Source organism: Micropterus salmoides, unplaced genomic scaffold (genome assembly GCF_014851395.1).
Source record: "Micropterus salmoides isolate LMB-PRFRI ecotype aquatic unplaced genomic scaffold, ASM1485139v1 Ms_hic_scaffold_9, whole genome shotgun sequence".
Lineage (NCBI taxonomy): Eukaryota > Metazoa > Chordata > Actinopteri > Centrarchiformes > Centrarchidae > Micropterus > Micropterus salmoides.
In genome coordinates, this window is record NW_024044681.1 from 20,635,450 (window position 1) to 20,655,611 (window position 20,162).

At 42.4% G+C, this 20,162-nt stretch overlaps 1 protein-coding gene across 2 annotated transcripts; it reads left to right on the forward strand.

Annotated features, from left to right (window-relative positions):
• The first annotated feature begins 235 nt into the window (after positions 1 to 235).
• supt6h (SPT6 homolog, histone chaperone and transcription elongation factor) lies at positions 236 to 19,954 on the forward strand. 2 transcript variants are annotated; one of them, XM_038709599.1, is made up of 37 exons: positions 236 to 390; positions 1,661 to 1,771; positions 1,860 to 2,030; positions 3,900 to 3,973; positions 4,430 to 4,610; positions 4,849 to 4,930; positions 5,187 to 5,442; positions 5,645 to 5,746; positions 5,911 to 6,024; positions 6,611 to 6,700; positions 6,940 to 7,082; positions 7,255 to 7,400; positions 7,533 to 7,643; positions 7,752 to 8,032; positions 8,129 to 8,283; positions 9,257 to 9,452; positions 9,640 to 9,779; positions 9,957 to 10,074; positions 10,193 to 10,269; positions 10,384 to 10,519; positions 12,210 to 12,347; positions 12,609 to 12,776; positions 12,878 to 13,005; positions 13,148 to 13,355; positions 14,102 to 14,249; positions 14,466 to 14,608; positions 14,709 to 14,849; positions 15,108 to 15,303; positions 15,427 to 15,572; positions 15,818 to 15,910; positions 16,038 to 16,151; positions 16,307 to 16,431; positions 16,618 to 16,730; positions 16,811 to 16,888; positions 16,994 to 17,172; positions 17,335 to 17,612; positions 17,852 to 19,954. In XM_038709599.1, the coding sequence occupies exons 2-37, from the start codon at positions 1,672 to 1,674 to the stop codon at positions 18,042 to 18,044; spliced, it is 5,262 nt and encodes a 1,753-aa protein (XP_038565527.1). In that variant the 5' UTR covers positions 236 to 390; positions 1,661 to 1,671; the 3' UTR covers positions 18,045 to 19,954. The 2 variants fall into 2 exon arrangements, with proteins under 2 accessions (XP_038565527.1, XP_038565526.1); XM_038709598.1 differs by lacking the exon at positions 236 to 390 and adding an exon at positions 970 to 1,353 and having other exon boundaries at positions 17,852 to 18,044.
• The last annotated feature ends 208 nt before the right edge of the window (positions 19,955 to 20,162 follow it).

The window sequence follows — 20,162 nt, forward strand, 5'->3', positions numbered from 1 at the left end:
CCGAGATGAAGCTCAGGAAACAGCACCCCTGGCGGCCCGGAATGGTCACTGCACGGCTCTTACTTGGTTTTCGGTTAATATTGGGTTTATTTGGCGTCGCTGTGAGATATTTATATATTTGTAATAATCTAATACCCCCAGAGCAGCAGTTATATTGTGTGTCTCATGCTGTGGTTTCATTTTTGTATAAAATCAAAGAAAACCAGCAGGGGGCGTCACCTTGCTACTGAAATGCATGGAAGTTCCCTCACTGCATCCCGGAATTGTCTTCATGCTACCACTCGTTGTCGGCCATTTGTTTTTTAGAAGTACAAGCTCCCCGACACACAAAACACAACACAATCCCGCTATTATTGTAAATATTTACGGAATACAGCCGCAGTGAGACGTGTAAGTCCAATTTCACCGTGGTCATTTGCGATCTTTACATTGTGCCGCCGTTAACTGTTTAACGTGACTGCAGTTGGCTGTTGTTGTCGATCCAGCTAATGCTAGGCTAACGTACTGATTTGCTAAAGCATTAACGTTACCGTTAGAATTTCAAGCTGGCTCAAAGGCCTTGGTTTATTTCTACAACTGTTCATTTGGTTCCGTTGTCTCTTCTTATTGTCGGCTAATGTGTTGTGACGCACAGTGTTACGTTAGTTCAGATACCAGCTACTTGGAAAAGGCTTCTCGCTAGCTAGCGAGCATCGCCTACTTAGCCTAATAGGTGGTTGATAGCTCGCTGTGATAGTAAGTTAACGTTAGCCAGCCTTATTTACTAGCAAATCCAACATAACCGTTAACGTTTGTCAAACGACCGCTCATCAGATAACTTAAAGATATAATCAGGATAACTTTAGCTACAATTAGATTGAAAGCAAAAAACGTGTTTGGTTGGTTATCTCTGTCGATGTTGTGTGTGCGCAATGCGACATCGTTAGGTGTAGGGATTTTTTTTTTTTTAATGACCAGCTAAATCTAGTTTTGTTCTAACTTTCTGATTTTATAGCACTCTGGTATAATGTGAACATCACAATGTCAAATCCAGAGATGAACCTACATTATTGTTAATTATTATTTCATTGGTTGTTTGTAAATGATTCAGTACACGTTTAAAAAAAGTGTGACCAGAAAGCATTGGTTTCATGTGTACTTCCAGGCCTTTTCATATGTTTACCTTTAAATATCATTATCAAATAATTGGAAAACTGATCACATACTGAGTAAATATTGTACACATAATCAGAGATGCTGGCACTAGAGTCAATAAGAAGTCATGTTTTGTTTGCAGCCAAACATTGCTTGAACCCACAGAACTTTATTTTAAACCCTTGAGGAGATCCTGAAGTTTGCAAAGATACCAAATAGGTCAGGCTGACTATTCGTCAAATGTTCATACATTTCAGCCCAAACAAGCTAATGAAGAATATGCATGTAATGATGGCAGATAATGTGAAATAACATATTTTTACCCTAAAGCTGCTTAAACTGGGTGTTTGTTTAGCTCAGTGTTTGTTTAGCTCAATGTTAAGGGGTGAAATTTCAATTACAGCAGAACATAATATATGTTTTTTTTTTGTGTGGCTTTTATATTTGTGACTAGCCTCGGAAGAACAAAGTAATGCTTGGATAATGTTGAGAAAGTTTACTAACAGCCTCCTGAAATTTTTCTCAGGATCAGCCGTCATGTCCGACTTCATTGATAGCGAGGCTGAGGAGTCAGAGGAGGAGTTTGAAGAGAAAGACCTGAAGCCTAAAAAGGCCCAGAGGTTTATGGAGGAAGACGGTGAGATTTGAGTTGTTTAGTTCTGAGGATGTGTTTCAGAGGTGGGCTTGTATGACGTGTGGACCACTTATCTGTCTCTTCTCAACAGATGAAGAGGAAGAAGAGAACACAGAGGACCAGGATGAACAAGGAAATTTACGCGGACTCATTGATGATGGAGACGAGGAGGAGGGGGAGGAGGAGGAAGGAGCTCAAGGGAGTCCGAGTGGAGGGGGGAGTGACTCAGAGGAGGAAGTGAGGCATAGACGTAAAAAGCGCAGTAAGTTCATCAGGTGTCTTAAAACTGTTGTAGCCGTTATACAGTGTGTTGTAGGTTGTGATACATTTAAAGAAGTCACAGATGGGGAGGCTGTGCTGGATTTCTTATACATTCCTTGCTGTTTTAGCCTATTTCCATGCACATTCTCCACATTCCCATAAGCCCCTGACAAAAAAAGAAATCCTAAGAACTGATAATTGTCTCTGAGTGTTCTGTTGCGTGCAACAATGAGCAATATTTGTAAATTGTGTTTTGTAAAATGTCTGTCTTACTTGTATCTATAATAGAAAGCTGAAACAACAACTACACATTAACTGTTGTTGCAATCTCAATACTCTGCTATTGCTGAATGTTTTAGTTGTTTGGTTTACAGTATCTGTGCTGTATTACCTCATTAAAACATGTTCATGTTACCTGGTTTGTCAATAGAGTGGAAGATGATGAGTGTGGAAAACTGATATATAGATGGAGTGGTGATGGCGCATAGATAAGATGCTTGCCTTTGATGTGGGAGACAAGGGTTCAATTCCCACTGTGAGCCATCCACCAATGTATCCCTGAGCAAGACCCCTAGTTGCTCCAGAGGCGTGTGACCTCTGACATACCTAAATTTACATTTACATAAATAGCAATTGTAAGTTGCTTTGGATAAAAGCGTCAGCTAAATACATGTAAATGTAGAAAAACTTGACTTTCAGAAGTTTTTTCGAGGTACTTGCATTTGCAGTAAAGAAGACCGATAAATGGACCGGGTCGATATAGGTCGGCCGATAGTAGCTTAATTGAGATATATCGGCATCTGTCTGTGTCGGATGAAAAGTAACTGATAAAACAAACTGCAGTATTGAAAATGCCAAACTAGGTTTGAAGTAAATTAGAAAGAAGTGTCACAGTTACAAAGAGCGCTGACAAGTTGATCTTTCAACAGTAAAATGTCCTGCTTAGTTGATATCTTGGTCACAGTAAAAAGAAAACAAACTGCGTTCCATTCTAAGTTGGAGGTCGGAATTTCCCAGTTTCCCAGTTCCCAATTTTAATTAACACCAAGAGCAATGCTGACAGCGATCTGGCCAGCAACCCACGTTTTCCCAATCCAGCCATGGGCATGTTCACATAAAAGAGGTAGTGTTTGCAGCAGATGACTAGGGCCCTATGAAATCAGTTTATAAAAATCCTTATTCTTTTTAAGTTCTACCCAAATTCCATGTTATAAGTTTTAATTTTTCTGAGTTCTGTGTTGTACGATTTAAGCACATTTAACAATTTAAATGTATGTACAGTTATTTATGTGGCCAATTTACAGTAAATGCGTTGCAAAAGCAGTACATGCACTGTGAATTGTCTCCTTTTAAAATCTTCCTTTCCTTTGTACAGCACTGTGCTGGAAGGAAGATTTTAAAGGGGGGCAGAAGTATATTTCTGAATAATTAGAGTAGACATTAAACATATGTTTAGCTTCTCTTGGGCAGGTAAAACAACAGGTTGCCTCTTTCTTTTCTTTTTTTAAATTCCCCTGCATTCAGCTTCATATGTTGTGGAGCCAGATGTGCCCACATATTGGTTGCATTAACCTGGGTGGGTACTGCTTGATGTTAGTTCTGTGTTGGTGTATAATCTTCCTTCATATTTATGCTTTCTCATATACCTGCATTGAACCCAGTACATAATTAATTGCCTGCAGCAACTATTTAGACTGAAAATATGGATCCCGAGTCATTGTGGTATAAAGGTGCCAAATTAAAATTTTATACCTCAACATTTAATTTCCTAAACAAATGTCTAACACTTGAGGAACAAAAGGACTGTTTTCCCACTACAAGAAATGCAATGTGTCTCGAAGTTGTTTCCTCTGACTTTTCCTCTTTGCAGGGCATGATGACTACCTGGATGATGATGATCTTGACCTAATTGAAGAAAACTTGGGTGTTAAAGTGAAAAGGAGGGTAGGAATCATTAATCATCACTATTTTCTCTGTAGTAAGGCCCCCCAAAATCTCATGAACCCGCGTACGGACAGTCTGTGCCTTCTCTTCACGCAGAGCAAGGGCCAGAGCAAGTAGGCCTACATACTTTGTGGTGACATTTTTACATTCAGTAAAATTAGCCTTAGTAGGCTACTTGCAGCACATTACCTCCACAGAAATGATGTATCATAGCAACCACAGCAAAAAAACACTGCGCCTCCAAAATGCACCCTAGCGCTCCCTGCTAGCCGTTTTCAGAAGAGCAGGTGGCGTTTTCAGCTGGCAAAAAACGCTCTGGTGGACACAGGTCCAAACAGTGTACAATTGTACCTTCTGCCTCTCACATTATGTCTGACTTCCCACATTTTCATTTTTGCACACTACACACAAAGTTTAAGCTAGCAGTGCTGATGCTGTACCTGTCTTGTGTTACAGAAGAAGAAATATGACCGTGTAAAAACACTTGATGACGACGAAGAAGATGACGACGAGAAGGATTTGATTGCAGATGAGATTTTTCACGGTGATGCAGAGGGCGATCTGGAGGATGGCGAGGCTGTCGATGAGCCTCTCCAACACGCAGATGACGACGAAGAAGGGGAGGACGAGGAGTCAGGTAGGCCAGGAATAAGGGATTTTTATTGGTCTTGGAATATTGAAAAATGAATCAAAATAAAAGGAAAAAAATAATAGTAATGTCTGTGAACATTCTGTTCTCCAGGTCATAGTTTGTCAAGGTTGGTTAAAATTAAGGGGAACTGGACTTGGTTGAAAATACTCAAAGGCGTTTCCAGTGATTTTAACCTTACTTCCATACTTGATTTCAAGTTTAAATTCTTTCTTTTGTCCCACAGATATAGACGATTTTATTGTGGATGATGATGGGCAACCCATCACCAAAAAGAGGGGCAAGAAGTTCTCAGGATACACAGATGCGTGAGTGTCTATACAGCAAATATAGCGGTATCTATCCTTTCAAAAATGTGTCATATGTAGAGCAAAAAGACTAGTTTAGCTCAAATTTCCTTGCTATTAAATAATCTAATATCACCTTATTTAACCAAATTAAAAATATTGTTCTATATTAAGAAACAACAAGACAATAAACACAAAAAGGCAAGCTGCGTTAAGACATGAGTGAAGTGAAACACATCTCCACAGTTTCTTCTCTTCTCTGTTCATCCTCCCACAGAGCCCTCCAGGAGGCCCAAGAAATCTTTGGTGGCGACTTCGACTTTGCCGACTTTGACGCAGACGCTTACGATCAGGGTGAGGAGGAGGAAGAGGACCAGGATGAAGAGGGCTGGGACCGACCCAAGAAACAGACCAAGAGGAGGCAAGGGAGGAAGAGCATCTTTGAGATCTACGAGCCCAGTGAGCTGGAAAGTAGTCACATGACTGACCAAGACAATGAGATCCGCACGACTGACATGCCTGAGAGGTTCCAGGTGTGTGTGTGTTTTTGTCAGTGTTTATGCACTGTTGTTACATTTTTTTCCCACACCATATAGCTTCATAATTTGTCCGTGTTCAGTGAATACTGATAAAGGAAGGGGACAGGTTTATGAATTAGTCAGTTATTAACCCTTGAAAGCTTATTTATTCTGTGTTTGGCGTTACGATTCAAATTTATTTATTTACGATTTATAGTTACGGTCCATCCCTGTTAAACCTGCTGAGGATGATGAGCTTGAAGAGGAAGCAGAATGGATCTTCAGACATGGCTTCTCTACTCTTACTATCTCCATGCAGGTGCGACCTTTTCCAGAAACACTCAAGGCAAAATGCACACACAAAGAATGCAAAGTACTTTCTTGGCTTTTCTGTCATAATAACCGGTAATAAACTTTTGAGGGATAAATGATTAGATTTTCCTTACATCTGTCCCTTGTTTGTTTTTTTCTATTCTTAAACAGGAGAGCACAGATTATCTAGACAGGGGGACGACCACAAACTTCAGCAGAAAAGGCCCCAGCACAATTGCGAAGATCAAAGAGGCCCTCAATTTCATGAGGAATCAACAGTTTGAGGTACTGAGAGCATTTCCTTCATCAGTTTCCTTTGTTTGAGGTTAATCTTCTCTAAATCCACATTATGTCTTTAAGAAGGAATGCAAAACGTGATATTGTCTTAAACTAGGGATGCAACAAATGTTCGGCTACCGAAAGTAATCGGCCAAAAATAGCAAAAAAAAGCACTTTCAGTGTTCGGCCTAATACGTCAAAAGAACGAATAAGTTTTACCGAACAATTAAGTTGGCACGTCGGCAGTGCGGAAGCATTTTAAAGTGTCCCAGAAAGACTCAAAAATCGCCGTTTGCAGACACTGTTCTGCTGAATTGTCTCCCAGCACATCCACTCCATCTGTGGCTGAATTCTTAGAAAAGGCAACAAACGGTCTGACCCGCTTTGAGTGTTTCTGTCACTTGTTTCTGAGAAGGCGATTAAGCTAGCCGCACCTAAATTTGGAGTGCACACGTATTCAAGCCTGTATGGTAAATCCACTGAAACGGACCAGAGCGATTTGGCAAGTTTTTTCATTATATTCGGTTTGGGCCAAGAATTTTCATTTCGGTGAATCCCTATTTTATCTTTTTATTTATTTATTTTTTTTCAGGTTCCATTCATAGCTTTCTACAGGAAAGAATATGTCGAGCCAGAGCTAAACATCAATGACCTGTGGAAGGTGTGGCAGTGGGATGAAAAGGTAGTGTTGATATTGTTCTTTTCTCTGAAGGAATAGATAACAGACGGGCAGAAACCCAGTTGTTGAAGACAGTATGTCAGGGGGAATCCTCTGGGTGCACAGCCAATCCTGTAATAAATCACTTCTTCAATGAATTAAAATTTGTTTTAAATGATTATCGATCTTTTAATTTCATCAACTTGGTATTCGTAAGCCACTTCTGGTTTCTTTACTTATAAATCTTACCCTCCGCCCACCAGTGGACTCAGCTAAAGACCCGGAAGCAGAACCTGACCCGTCTGTTTCAGAAGATGCAGTCCTACCAGTTTGAGCAGATCTCAGCTGACCCTGACAAACCTTTGGCTGACGGCATCCGTCCTCTGGACACCGCTGACATGGAGAGGTACGTCCCCGTAACACTAGAGGGCTGAGGCTGGCTAAGATCATCCCTTATGTATTGTGGTTGTGACTGTACCAACAAGGAATAAGTGTAGGCTCACATGGTGATAATAAACAATGCTATTCACCTATTCTCACTGCTCTTTTCCCTCCCATTCAAACCTCCCTTTCTGTAGGCTGAAAGATGTGCAGACCCTTGAAGAGCTGGGTGACGTGTACAATCACTTCTTGCTCTACTATGGCCGAGACATCCCCAAAATGCAGAATGCCGCAAAAAACAACAAGAAGAGGCTGAAAAAGATCAAAGAAGTGTCAGAGGATGGTAAGATGATTTTGTTAGGTGATGATACTGCAGAAGTATTCAGTTCTAACTAAAACAATTTTTTGAGTTAGGAGTGTTTGCCTTCTTTCAACTATTTGCTACATGACTGATTTTGATGGGCTGCTTCTTAAGGTGAAGAAGAGGAATTGGAGGTAGAACAAGAAGAAGAAGAACAGAAAGGTCCTGACCTCAAGCTGGCGTCTCGCAGAGATATGTACAGTATCTGCCAGAGCGTTGGACTTGGTTAGTCCCGTTTTTTACTTTGCACAACACAATCGCAGTGTTCAAATGATCTTTTTTTTCTACCGTGGTAGCACTTCATCTTTTTTTTGTGTTTCTTCCATACTACAGATGGCTTGGCTAAAAAGTTTGGGTTAACTCCAGAGCAGTTTGGAGAAAATCTGAGAGACAGTTACCAGCGTCACGAGACGGAGCAGTTCCCTGCCGAGCCCATAGAGCTGGCCAAAGACTATGTTTGCAGTCAGTTTGCCACTCCCGAGGCAGTGCTGGAGGGAACAAGGTACATGGTGGCCATGCAAATTGCTCGTGAACCTCTGGTCAGACATGTTCTCCGGCAGACCTTTCAGGAGAGGGCCAAGATCAACATCAAGCCTACAAAGAAGGGCAAAAAGGTAAGGACACATTTAATCACAGATGTGCAGTCCTAAGCAGAAAGCTTTCTGAACTTAAGTGCCATTCTCAACCTGCCATCTGTTTACTTCCTGCAGGAGATAGACGAGGCTCATTTCGCCTACTCCTTCAAGTATCTTAAGAACAAGCCAGTAAAAGAGTTGAATGGGGAGCAGTTCTTGAAGATGTGCCTGGCAGAGGACGAGGGACTCCTTACCATTGACATCTGTATAGACCTTATAGGGGTGAAAGGGTAAGTACAGAGACAATAAAAGGGTTTGGCATGAAGAACTGGTTACAAAATACAGATTCCAAAGGAATCGTTAAGAAATTTCTATTTAATTTCTTATTGGTTCCTAAACATAAAATTCACTCACACTAGTTTCTAATAAACTGAATTGCAAATTCCTATCGTATGTTAATTCATGGTTACAGACAGACTGAGGACAGTAACGCGTACATCAAGCAGTGTTTCCCACAGAATTTGATTATATTCGTCGTGGAAGTTTATACGTGCAGGGTTTTGCTAATACCTCTGGTCCAGACTGTCTTTGCGCCACCTCAGGATGAGCCCTTTGGTGTCTTTGAAAATATTTTCCAGTAAGCATCTGGATTGAGGAAGAATTTACATTAATGTTATCCACATCCACAAGCAGTCGATATTGACTAGCAACTATGTGCAGTGTGTTAACCTCACCAGCCCAGCTCAGTGTGCACGGAGAGGTGGGGCTATTCGCAGACTAGTCTGTCTGAGAGCGGAGGGGTGGAGCGAATCGATGTGCTGCTTCTCTTTCTACAAAGAAATAAGATTTTACCCATTTTAAATAGTAAAAAGGAAAATTGATATGTGGCGGTTATTGTTGATGTTGTGGCGGTCCGCAACAAATAAATTAATGTATTGGAAACACGTCATGTCAGTTTTGATCAACTGGATGAGGCAAATCATAAATACACAAACACACCGAGGTCTTATGATTCCTGTCAGTTTTGTTGTTCATTCTCGTATCTTTGCCGTGGCACAGGTTCTAATGTGATGAACCATTTTTAGCATAAGTAAAGAAACCTTGCTCAGATGTTGGAGGATAGGAGGGTTGATAAGTAGGATAGGTCCCCTGAGTTTAATTTCTTGGAACTTTAACATGCAGCTTTTGTTTTTATCCACTTCACTGTCACTTACTCCTCTCTGTCTCCGCTTCTCTCTGTGTCTTTCCTCTGCCTCTCCTCAGATATGCCGGGGACCAGACATACTTTGATGAGATCAAACAGTTCTACTACAGGGATGAGTTCAGTCACCAGGTGCAAGAGTGGAACAGGCAGCGAACTTTAGCCATAGAAAGAGCTCTGAATCAGTTCCTGTACCCGCAGATGGCCAAGGAGCTTAAGAGCAAACTGATCGCTGAGGCCAAAGAGAGCATTGTCAGGGTAATTTGTCATGTTATCTGTCTCCATTTATTTTTATATTACATAATTTTGTCTGTGTTGCGCACAGCAAACTCCTTGCACACTGCAGTTGTAAAATTATTGAGCAACATATTCACAAAATCTGTAAACCGTCAGTGTATGTTTGATTAGTGTTTTAAGTTATTATGGACTCTGCTTCTTCTCGTAGTCCTGCTGTCGTCGGTTGTATAACTGGCTTAAGGTGGCTCCTTATAGGCCAGATCAGCAGGTTGAGGAAGACGATGATCTGATGGATGAGAGTCAAAGCAAAGGCATTCGGGTGCTGGGTGTAGCCTATGCCCCCAGCAGGTATGTGCCCCACAGTATTATTTTTTCCCCCTCAGATATATTGAGTCGTAACTATAAACTTTTAAATGTGGTAGATATACTGCATGTTTGAATGGCAACCATATAAGACCAAGCAATGTTTGCTGCATAAATGACACGCTTATGTAACAATAAAGTTTACAAACTTTGCTGTAACAGAGACACACCGGTTTTCTGTGCTCTGATCAACGGGGAAGGAGAGGTGGTAGACTTCTTGCGTCTGCCCTACTTCATGAAGAGGAGGAATGCCTTTAGGGAGGATGAGAGAGAGAAGAAGGTACATACAGAGAACATTAATTCTCTTCTGTGCAGTCAACAGATGCTTTTCTGTTTTAGGAAAACATGCTACTTGACGCATCTTTGAGGTGATACTTATTTGTGCGTGTCATCTTCAGGCACACGACATTGAAAATCTCAAGAAGTTTCTGTCCAGCAAGAAACCTCATGTGGTAGCTGTCGCCGGGGAAAACCGGTAAATAATGGATTTATTTCTTTATGTGCTAGAAAACTGGTAGACATGTTGAGTGGCATTCACAAGTTATAATGTAGTTGAGGTTGAAATGTTAAAAACATGCCTTGTACACAGAGATGCCCAAATGATAATGGAGGACATCAAGAGGACTATCAGTGAGCTTGAGCAGGAGTCCTCTTTGCCCGCTGTTGGAGTGGAACTCATTGACAATGAATTGGCCACACTGTACATGAACAGCAAGAAGTCTGAGGTAAACTATTAACACCTTATTATTATGGATGCAACAATTACAGATTTTGTTGGTACGATTATAGTCAGAGAAATAATCACGGTTTCACGATTATTATGCATTAATTAATTTAACAACACCTATTTACTTAATTACTTAAGTTGATTTTTAATATTTAATTACATTAACAATTATATGTCTATAATATTTAAGTATTATTATTATTATTATTATTATTATTATTATTATTAATAATAATAATATAAGACGAATATTAACTTAACAATTCCCCCTGAGGGATAATTAAGGAGGGGAATAAACTAAACGGTCATCAACTCTCATCCATACGTGAAAATGACTGAGAAATTGAGAACATCTCTCATGCAGTGTTATAAATAATTGAAATGCAGGTAATTGGTAGTCCTGGAAGTCTAGCTCCTGATGTTATGTTAGTGTTTTACACCTGGGATATTAACACACAAAGCCTAATATTTTATCAACACAGACAGGAGGAGGCAACAGGATGTAACGTTAAATGTTCAATGACTGAAGGTCTGGAGAGGACTACGTTCTGTCTTCCATATAGGCTCTTTCAAAAAAGAAGCAATTTGCGCTGCACTGGAAGCTCAACTACAAAAGTTCAACTACTTTGACAGCGGCATGCGCACAAGCTCGCCAAACGATGTGATACGTGTTGCTTGACGCAGGAACAAACCGCCGTGGCGTGGCACAAGCCATTGAAAATAATGAGCCTCATAGCACAGCAGTGCTGTTGTTGCGGCGGGTCTGTAAAGTTACATGCTGCTGTTTTTGTTTACGTTGCACTGAAAGCCCAATTCTCAGTGCTACGGCATCGATTGTAAGTGACACGTTTATATTTAATTCCCTACCAACTTGCCACGTTATTTAACTCTGTTATTATTACCTTTACTTAGGCATGCAAAGCTGGGTGCTGATCCCGCATGTGCTGAACCAAATTTGATGTAGATATTCACTCGTTTAGCAGCAACCTTTTAACTGCAAGTTTTTGAACAGGTGATCCGTCACCTCTTAAATAACGCCCTGGTCTTGGTGTACCTGAAATTCTCCCGTACTACAGACTACAGCCATTTCTTTGGTGGAAATAAACCTTTACAGTTTGGTCCCTCTGGCATAGTTAAGCCAGTGTACACTATTAGCCTCCATGTCTCTGAAGTAGCTCCTCCAGGCTGCATGTCGAAGTGTCCTTGTGAACCCCGAATTCTGGTGGCTGTTCCACCAGTGTATGAATGAGTGTGAATGTTAGTTTCTATTTGAGCACTTAGGCTCAGTGAATGAATGTGTGTGAATGCAGATGTAGCGTAAAAGCGCTTTGAGTGGTCGAAAAGACTAGAAAGGCGCTATACAAATACGGAGCATTGATTAGCACAGCACTTTAAGCTGGTGCTCGTGTTACTTGTTTTTTCATTTTGTGCAAGTTGCAACTCGTAAAGCGCCTTTACGATTAATTAAGCGTGACGTCACTATTAACCGTGACGTTTTAAACCGCGGTTAATAGTGAAATCCAGTAATCGCTGCATCCCTACTCACCATACCATCCATACCATACACAGGCAGACACAACTACAGCAGTCAACCACAGCAAGTTCACTAACTGGTGGATGCAAGAGGTGGCCCAGTTTTCCCTTTTGCAGGTCATGTTCCCCTGACCCTCTGCTTTCTCTCTGTGCAGGTTGATTTCAGAGATTACCCTCCCTTGCTGCGACAGGCCGTGTCGATTGCCAGGAAGATCCAGGATCCCCTGATAGAGTATGCACAGGTTTGCAGCTCAGATGACGATATTCTTTGCCTCAAACTACACCCGCTACAGGTGAGAGATTGAAAAATTGGTGGATTTGTGTGGTTTTATCTCCATTTATTGCTGTATGATGTATATTGAAGCATGATTTCTTATCATCATAGCCAGATTTACAGCATTTTCTGTGACATCATGTAGTGTAATGATGTTTGGGGCGTCCGATTTTTTGCTTTGTTTATTTTTTATTTGCTTTTTGGACATATGGTAGTGGGATAAACAGTTTGTGACTTGTTTATCCAACTCTTATTCTGCCCCCCCCCCCCCCCCCCTCAGGAACATGTGGTGAAGGAGGATTTGCTCAGTGCTCTTTACTGTGAATTCATCAACCGTGTCAATGAGGTTGGAGTAGATGTGAACAAAGCCATTGCCCATCCTCACACTCAGAGCCTGGTCCAGTATGTCTGCGGTCTGGGTCCAAGGAAGGGCTCCCACCTGCTGAAGGTATGCGTTTGTGCTGCTGTCATTCATTTCTTGTGTAATATCTGATAGTATATCGCCTCCTCTGTTGACCTGCTAACGCCGCACTCCTTGTATTTGTGCAGATTCTGAAGCAGAACAACACTCGTCTGGAAAACAGAACCCAGCTGGTCACAATGTGTCACATGGGACCCAAGGTCTTTATAAACTGTGCCGGTTTCATCAAGATTGACACCGCATCGCTTGGAGACAGGTTGGTGCCCTATGGGGGGGGGGTCTGTTACACGCTAAGACGATCCAGACCATGTTTCCCATAGTGCTAAATTTATCAATGTCAGACGAGGCTGTGATCTACCATTTATCTTGTTTGAATCTGCGTTGTTTTTTCCACACAGTACGGACTCCTACATCGAGGTTCTGGATGGGTCTCGTGTCCACCCTGAGACATACGAGTGGGCTCGCAAAATGGCCGTGGACGCCCTCGAGTATGATGAGTCGGCAGAAGACGCCAACCCAGCCGGAGCTCTGGAGGAGATCTTGGAAAATCCAGAACGTCTCAAAGACCTGGACTTGGATGCCTTTGCTGAGGAGCTTGAGAGACAGGTTAGTGTGTGGTTGTGGCTTTAACCGTAGCAATGTCTCATGCATTCTGTTGCCAACGCACTGTTTCTGAACAGCTTGAAAAAAAAGATACAGTGCAAACAGGGAGCACAATTAAAACGGCAAATGCAAGTAAATAACTACGCTCACTACTACGGCAGACTATAGTATAATATAATAACTTAACTACCCATTAGAACGTACTCTTTCCTGTGACTACAGCAACGTGCTGGTACTTGCTTGCTTCCCACAACAGACCTGGTAGTCTATTTCACACACACAGGTTACCCACAAGGCCAGCTTCCTAAAAGAGGGAGGCTCAGCTGGTAAGACAACAGAGTTAGGCTGTGGCTGTGCAAACCTAACTTGTTAGAAAACGTAATAAGCCTTTATATAATTATTAAGTGTCTGTTTACCTTGATAGATAGAGATGGACTTAGGTGGAGGAAGTACTCAAATCCACACTGTAAAAATACTCTATTACAAGTAAAAGCCCTACATTGGAAATGTTACTTATTTAAAACTTTAAGTATAATCAGGAAAATGTACTTAAAGTATGAAAAGTAAAAATAATCAAAGCAGAAAAAAGCCCAACCACCCCACTTATTTTGTAGTATTTTCTATCCGGCTGCAACTAATTATTATTTTCATTATGGCTTAACGTGCTGATTATATTCTCCATTAATCAATTAATTGTTGGGTTTGTAAAAAAGAAAACAATTTTCTTTTTTTCTTTTTCGTCCCTGTAGGGTTACGGCAACAAGGGGATTACTCTGTACGATATCCGTGCAGAGCTGAGCTGCAGATACAAAGACCTGAGAGTTGTCTACAGAGTCCCCAACACAGAGGAAGTCTTCAACCTGCTCACCAAGGAGACTCCAGAGACCTTTTATATTGGTAATACACACTGCTCTAAAGTACGCACATTTGTCTCTTGAATTAAACTTCGCCAAAGATCAACAATATAAAGTTAATTCCTAACCATCAGCCCTCAAGACGTTGTTGCAGTAATTATAGCGCATGACTTGATCAACGTGACATTTGGACCAGTCACAGTAGAAATGCAGCTCCGTAGTCGGGTGTGGTTGATGATTTTCCCTCCGTTTCTTCCAGGTAAGCTGATCACCAGTGTAGTGACTGGTATTGCTCACCGGAGGCCTCAAGGAGAGAGCTACGACCAGGCCATCCGTAATGATGCTACAGGGCTATGGCAGTGTCCCTTCTGCCAGCAGGACAACTTTCCTGAACTCAGCGAGGTACCAGACACCTGAGGTTTCTACTTTTGATAACTTGATACTGGAACAGCTGAGAGTCTGATCTGTTTTTGTTTTGTTCTGTTTTGTATCCCTGCTTCAGGTGTGGAACCACTTTGACAGCGGTTCTTGTCCAGGTCAGGCCATTGGGGTGCGGTCCAGATTGGATAACGGCGTCCAGGGATTCATTCCCACCAAGTTTCTCAGTGACAAAGTGGTCAAACACCCTGAAGAGAGGGTCAAGGTGAGGCACTGATTGTTGTTGTTATCCCTTATTGGATGTTGTGCCTTGCTACTTTCATCTTTTTATTTATCTCTTTCTTTTGTTAATCTCACCTGCAAAAATGTTTCTGAGAGTTTCCAGTTGGTGCCAGTTCCACTACCCAGTCCTGATCGATCGATGATTAATTATTGCCTATTTCCGTCCTTCCTGTCTTGTTTCCTTCTACTGTGACACCTGTTTAATCATACTTAATTGTTCCTCTTCCCCATCCTCCTCCAGGTGGGCATGACCGTTCACTGCCGCATCATGAAAATTGACATTGAGAAATTCAGCGTCGATCTCACGTGCCGCACCTCAGATTTGATGGACAAGGCCAATGAGTGGAAGCTCCCCAAGGACAGCTACTATGACTTTGACACAGAGTCCGAAGATCAAAAACTAGAGGAAGAGCTCAAAAAGAAACAACAGCGAACACGTTAGTATAATAACTGGATTAATGAATTGAATTTGCTAATAAAAGAGTGCACTGTGCTGCTGTTGGGAAAATTTCCCTTTTTTTATATACTGCCTGTTCTTTACACTCTCTCTGTCTCTCCAGCATATATAAAGCGTGTGATCGCCCATCCCAACTTCCACAATATCAGTTTCAACCAGGCAGAGAAGATGATGGAGACCCTGGACCAGGGAGACTTGATCATCAGACCCAGCAGCAAGGGAGAGAACCACCTCACAGTCACCTGGAAAGTAAGAAACAGATGCAGGGATACAGCTAAGATACAGATAAGATATTAACTTAATGCACAGGTGAGGGGGTGGGACTTTGTGGTGTCGTGGAATTTGAGCAACTTGGCAGAAGCACACGACACTGAGTACTGATGTGAGTAAATATTTAAAGCAAATCAAATCACTTGTAAGAAGATAAGTCAATAATGAAATGTAAAGACTTTGTTTGATGCATGTTCCAGTCTTGACTCTATGATGCTTTGTAGGTGGCTGATGGTATCTACCAGCACGTGGATGTGAGAGAAGAGGGCAAAGAGAACGCATTCAGCTTAGGGCACACTCTTTGGATCAATAATGAAGTATGTTTTTTTTTTTTTTCTTCCTCTTTGTTCAGCATCGTAATTCATAATCAAGCATGCAGTAAATTGAAATCAGTGTTGCTGTGGCTGCTACATGTTCTTAAAGAGTCTCTTACATTCTCTGCAGGAGTTTGAAGATCTGGATGAAATCACTGCTCGGTACATTCAGCCAATGGCGTCATTTGCCCGAGATCTGCTGGGGCATAAGTACTTCCAGGAGTGCAACGGGGGAAGCAAGGAGGTGCATACTGATTTACTGTCCTGAGTATTCTGTGGTCTTTTGAATATTATTCTTACTGTGGGAAGCATAACTCAGCAACTCATCTTGTTCTAATACCTATTTTTGTCACAAGGTGCACCTCTCATGTGCTGTTGTCTTGTTTGCCCCTCTGATAGAAAATGGAGGAGTTATTGGTCAGGACAAAGAGGGAAAAGCCCACTTTTATTCCGTACTTTATTTCGGCATGTAAAGATCTGCCAGGAAAATTCATATTGGGCTACCAACCTCGTGGAAAACCACGGTGAGCAGGAATGTTTTTGTCCCCTCTGTTTTCTGATCACTCACTGTAATGATGCTATGGATAGGAAGTATGGAGCAAACAGGTTGGACTGATTTCAGCAAAAGCCGGATTAAAACGTAATTGTTGCATGTTTGTTTACATATTTGTAGAACTGAATGTCTACGTGCTGTCTTTATTTTTTTCTAGTGTTGAGTTTGTGACCATCACCCCGGATGGCTTCCGTTACCGTTCACAGATATTCCCTACAGTGAATGGACTATTCCGTTGGTTTAAGGACCATTACCAAGAGCCTGTGCCAGGTACGGATGCACTACACCCACTGTTCATAGTGTATATTGCAACTTGAACAACAACTTGAACATTTTCTCTCCTGCCAAAGGCATCACTCCCAGCAACAGCAGCCGAACAAGGACGCCTGCATCCCTGAATGCCACCCCTGCCAATATCAACATCGCAGGTGAGTCCCACTCTCTGCCACACACACACACACAAATCTACATTTTCAGCATGAGTGGAGTTGTAGTACATGTTACGATTCCCTGCTGTATGCCTTCCTCCCTAGACTTGACGCGCGCTGTCAACGCCCTCCCACGCAACATGACCTCTCAGATGTTCAGTGCCATCGCTGCAGTCACAGGCCAGGGCCAGAACCCCAACACCACCCCTGCACAGTGGAGCTCCAGCCAGTACGGCTACGGTGGCAGCTCAGGAGGAGGAGGAGGGAGTTCCTCTGCTTATCATGTGAGACACATATACATAGTAGACATTATTTTTGACAGCAAAAAGGGATGACTGAATGTGATTTCAGTTGGTTGATTTCATGAGGCCATACGTATACAAATATTGAATTTTCCCAAGTAACTTGGCGAGCTACATTCATTACCAGTACTTCCTCCTCTGCAGGTATTTGCCACACCTCAGCAGCCCATTGCGACGCCCCTGATGACGCCCAGCTACTCCTACACCACACCGAGCCAGCAGGCCCTGGGCACACCGCAGTATCCCGGCTCAACCCCGCAGTCCTCACACTCTCACGCACACGGCCACACACACGGAGGCCACCCGTCGCACCACGGACATCAAGGCCATCACAGCAGCCACCATGGCCACTCGTCCGGCACGCCGTCGTCCTCCACATCATCCAGAGGACGGACGCCGCAGCAGCAGCAGCCGCAGCCAAAGTAAGTACAGGGGGGGAATATGTGTGGTCAACTTGATGGACTGTAACCATGTGTTTCCTGAAAAAGCATCCTGGTTTATTCCAGTTTGGGTGATCAGTCAGTCTTAAATTATTTTTCTACCACCAGATGGAGCCAAACCCACAATCTGCATCATTTCAGCTGCCCAGTATTCAATCTGTTTTTCCTTCCTACACTGTATTTGACTAAAACACCTCCCCCTTTGTGCTCCCGCCCTGCAGGGCCAGCGGCAGCAGCGCCTCCGCAGTGGACTGGGGCAAGATGGCGGAGCAATGGCTGAAGGAGAAAGAAGCGGAGGGTCGGAAGAAAACACAGAGGATGACGCCACGACCGTCACCCAGCCCCATGATAGAGAGCACGCCCATGTCGATCGCCGGAGACGCCACACCCCTGCTGGACGAAATGGACCGATAGGACATGTAGGGGGGCGTTGCCACACCCCCACCCCCCTTTCCTTCACAACTCCATCCTCTGTACTGCCTCTTCATCTGGAAAACCCTCAACTCTCTCCCACAACCCATCAGCCCTTTCATCCAGTTTACCAACAGCTGAAGCCCCCTCCATCTTGCAGACTCCTAATACTGTAGCTGCAGTTTATCATTCTGGTCTGGTATCATGGCGCATCTCAACTCCTTCCTTCCTCTTGTCCCCCTCCCCGTCTGCCCTTCTCATCCCAAATGTTTCACCTCCTCACCTCCAGGCAACTCCTTTGGCTGCTTAGTATTTTGTATAGTCAGAAAAACACTGTATATGACATGCAGGAAGTCAGCACGATGACAAAAAAAAAACTTGAACTATCCGACAGCAGTTACATATAGGATATGGACCTAAACAGACTATGTCAGACAGGCTGTCTACTGTCTTTATTTTTGCGATTGGTTATAGTTTAATCCATGACTGGTTGAGGGCACAGTTACAGTTCCCAGAACCCACTTTTCCTCCTTTATGGGTTGGTGGATTTTTGTGAGCAGGTGCCAAAAGATCGCTTTTGCCAAGCCAATCAGGAAATTTAATTTTTGTATGGAATGTCAGAATGAATAAAGACTTGTTTATTTTCTGTTTGAACCGTAAGCCTCCGCTCTTCACATCTGTCAAAGCAAACACATGTGACTGTACAGACACACACACACACACACACACACACACACACACACACTGAGTGTGAGGAATGCGGCTGATTATAAAAAAAAGGCTACATTAATTCAAGGAGAAACCTTCATGTTCGCTTGAGTTTCTGTCAAACATGAGTTTCTGCGAGTTGTCTTTCTCCACCACATGCTGTATTATGGCTAGCTGACTATGTGTTTTGGCTCCTGTAGAAAGCCTCTAATGTATTGTTGACTCTTATTTGACCTCTCAGCAGACTGTGGACACTGACAGTGTGCCACATTTGAGGTAACAGTGGTGGTTTTTGACGATTTCATCTGCATTTATGTGAGGCATGGCAGAAGGAGTTACTCCCCATTTTAAAGCAGTTTGTTTTAGTAACAATATCGAACAGGCAAACGTTCAAAGTGGAAGCACCTCTTCATGTCAAGCAAGCCTCCATGGCAGTGTCAGAGGGTTATCTGTTTTTAAAGTTAACTAAAATTTGAATCTCTTGTATCTGTAATGTTTGCAGTTCAGTGAGCATTTCACTTGTGACATTGGGTTATGATGTTTGCCACCTTGTAGGATGTTATCTCCTCAGATCTCGCTGCAATTCAGTCCCAGACTGTAACGCTTTTCCCACTGAATGTCAACAAGCAAGAACAAGTTTCACAGCTGCAGCAGTAAAATTTAGAGTTCAAATTTCTCTAACCGTAACACTATCAGCAGGAGATACTATCAAACTAACGTCCCACTATGTTTATATTCCTAACTGTATAATATTCTGAACTGCACGCAGCTATTTCAGTAGAATGAAGATATTGTTGTTAAAAACACATTGAATCTCTTTTGTGATCGTCGTGCGGCAGTTTTAGGCCACTCTGCATCCCTCTTGACGGATGCATTCAGTTTATTTTTCGTTTGTTTTTGTTTTTTTGCTGTGCCTCTGTGCCACAGTACAAACAAGCAGCGCTGGTATTCAATGGTGTGCTTCATTTTGCAGTGTGCAAAGTATCATGGTCCCACAATATGCATATTGTTTTAAATAATTATGGTTTATGAGTTAACTTACTTGGTTTTACGTCTCTTGCCAGATTAAGACACACTGCATCTTTCTCAGTGAGGCTGTGATTGGATCTCGGCAGTAGTTGGTGATAGAGGAGAAATGATGTCTCTGGCACTGCTGATGACCTTTTCTACCTGTGATCCCTTTAATAAAAGTGTTCATATTATAACCTGCGTCTTGTTGATGCTGATTTGGGAAACACACTGGCACTCTGAACACGTGATGTACATGTAAGTGTGTGTGTGTGTGTTTGCATCGTTGGTTTTATTCACGGTAGAAATATAACTAGTTGGGAACAGAACTTGAGGAATTTTAGCAACCTTTTACGCTATCTAGCTCTTCTGTTTCAAAAGAAGTGAGCAGAACAGTTATCTATG

What these genes read in the sequence shown, in the direction of transcription:
- supt6h (XM_038709599.1), top strand. Translation starts at nt 1,672, where the DNA reads ATGTCCGACTTCATTGATAGCGAGGCTGAGGAGTCAGAGGAGGAGTTT. An exon ending in GCTGTCGCCGGGGAAAACCG is followed by an intron (nt 10,270 to 10,383) that starts GTAAATAATGGA and finishes CCTTGTACACAG; the next exon opens with AGATGCCCAAATGATAATGG. An exon ending in ACCGCATCGCTTGGAGACAG is followed by an intron (nt 13,006 to 13,147) that starts GTTGGTGCCCTA and finishes TTTTCCACACAG; the next exon opens with TACGGACTCCTACATCGAGG.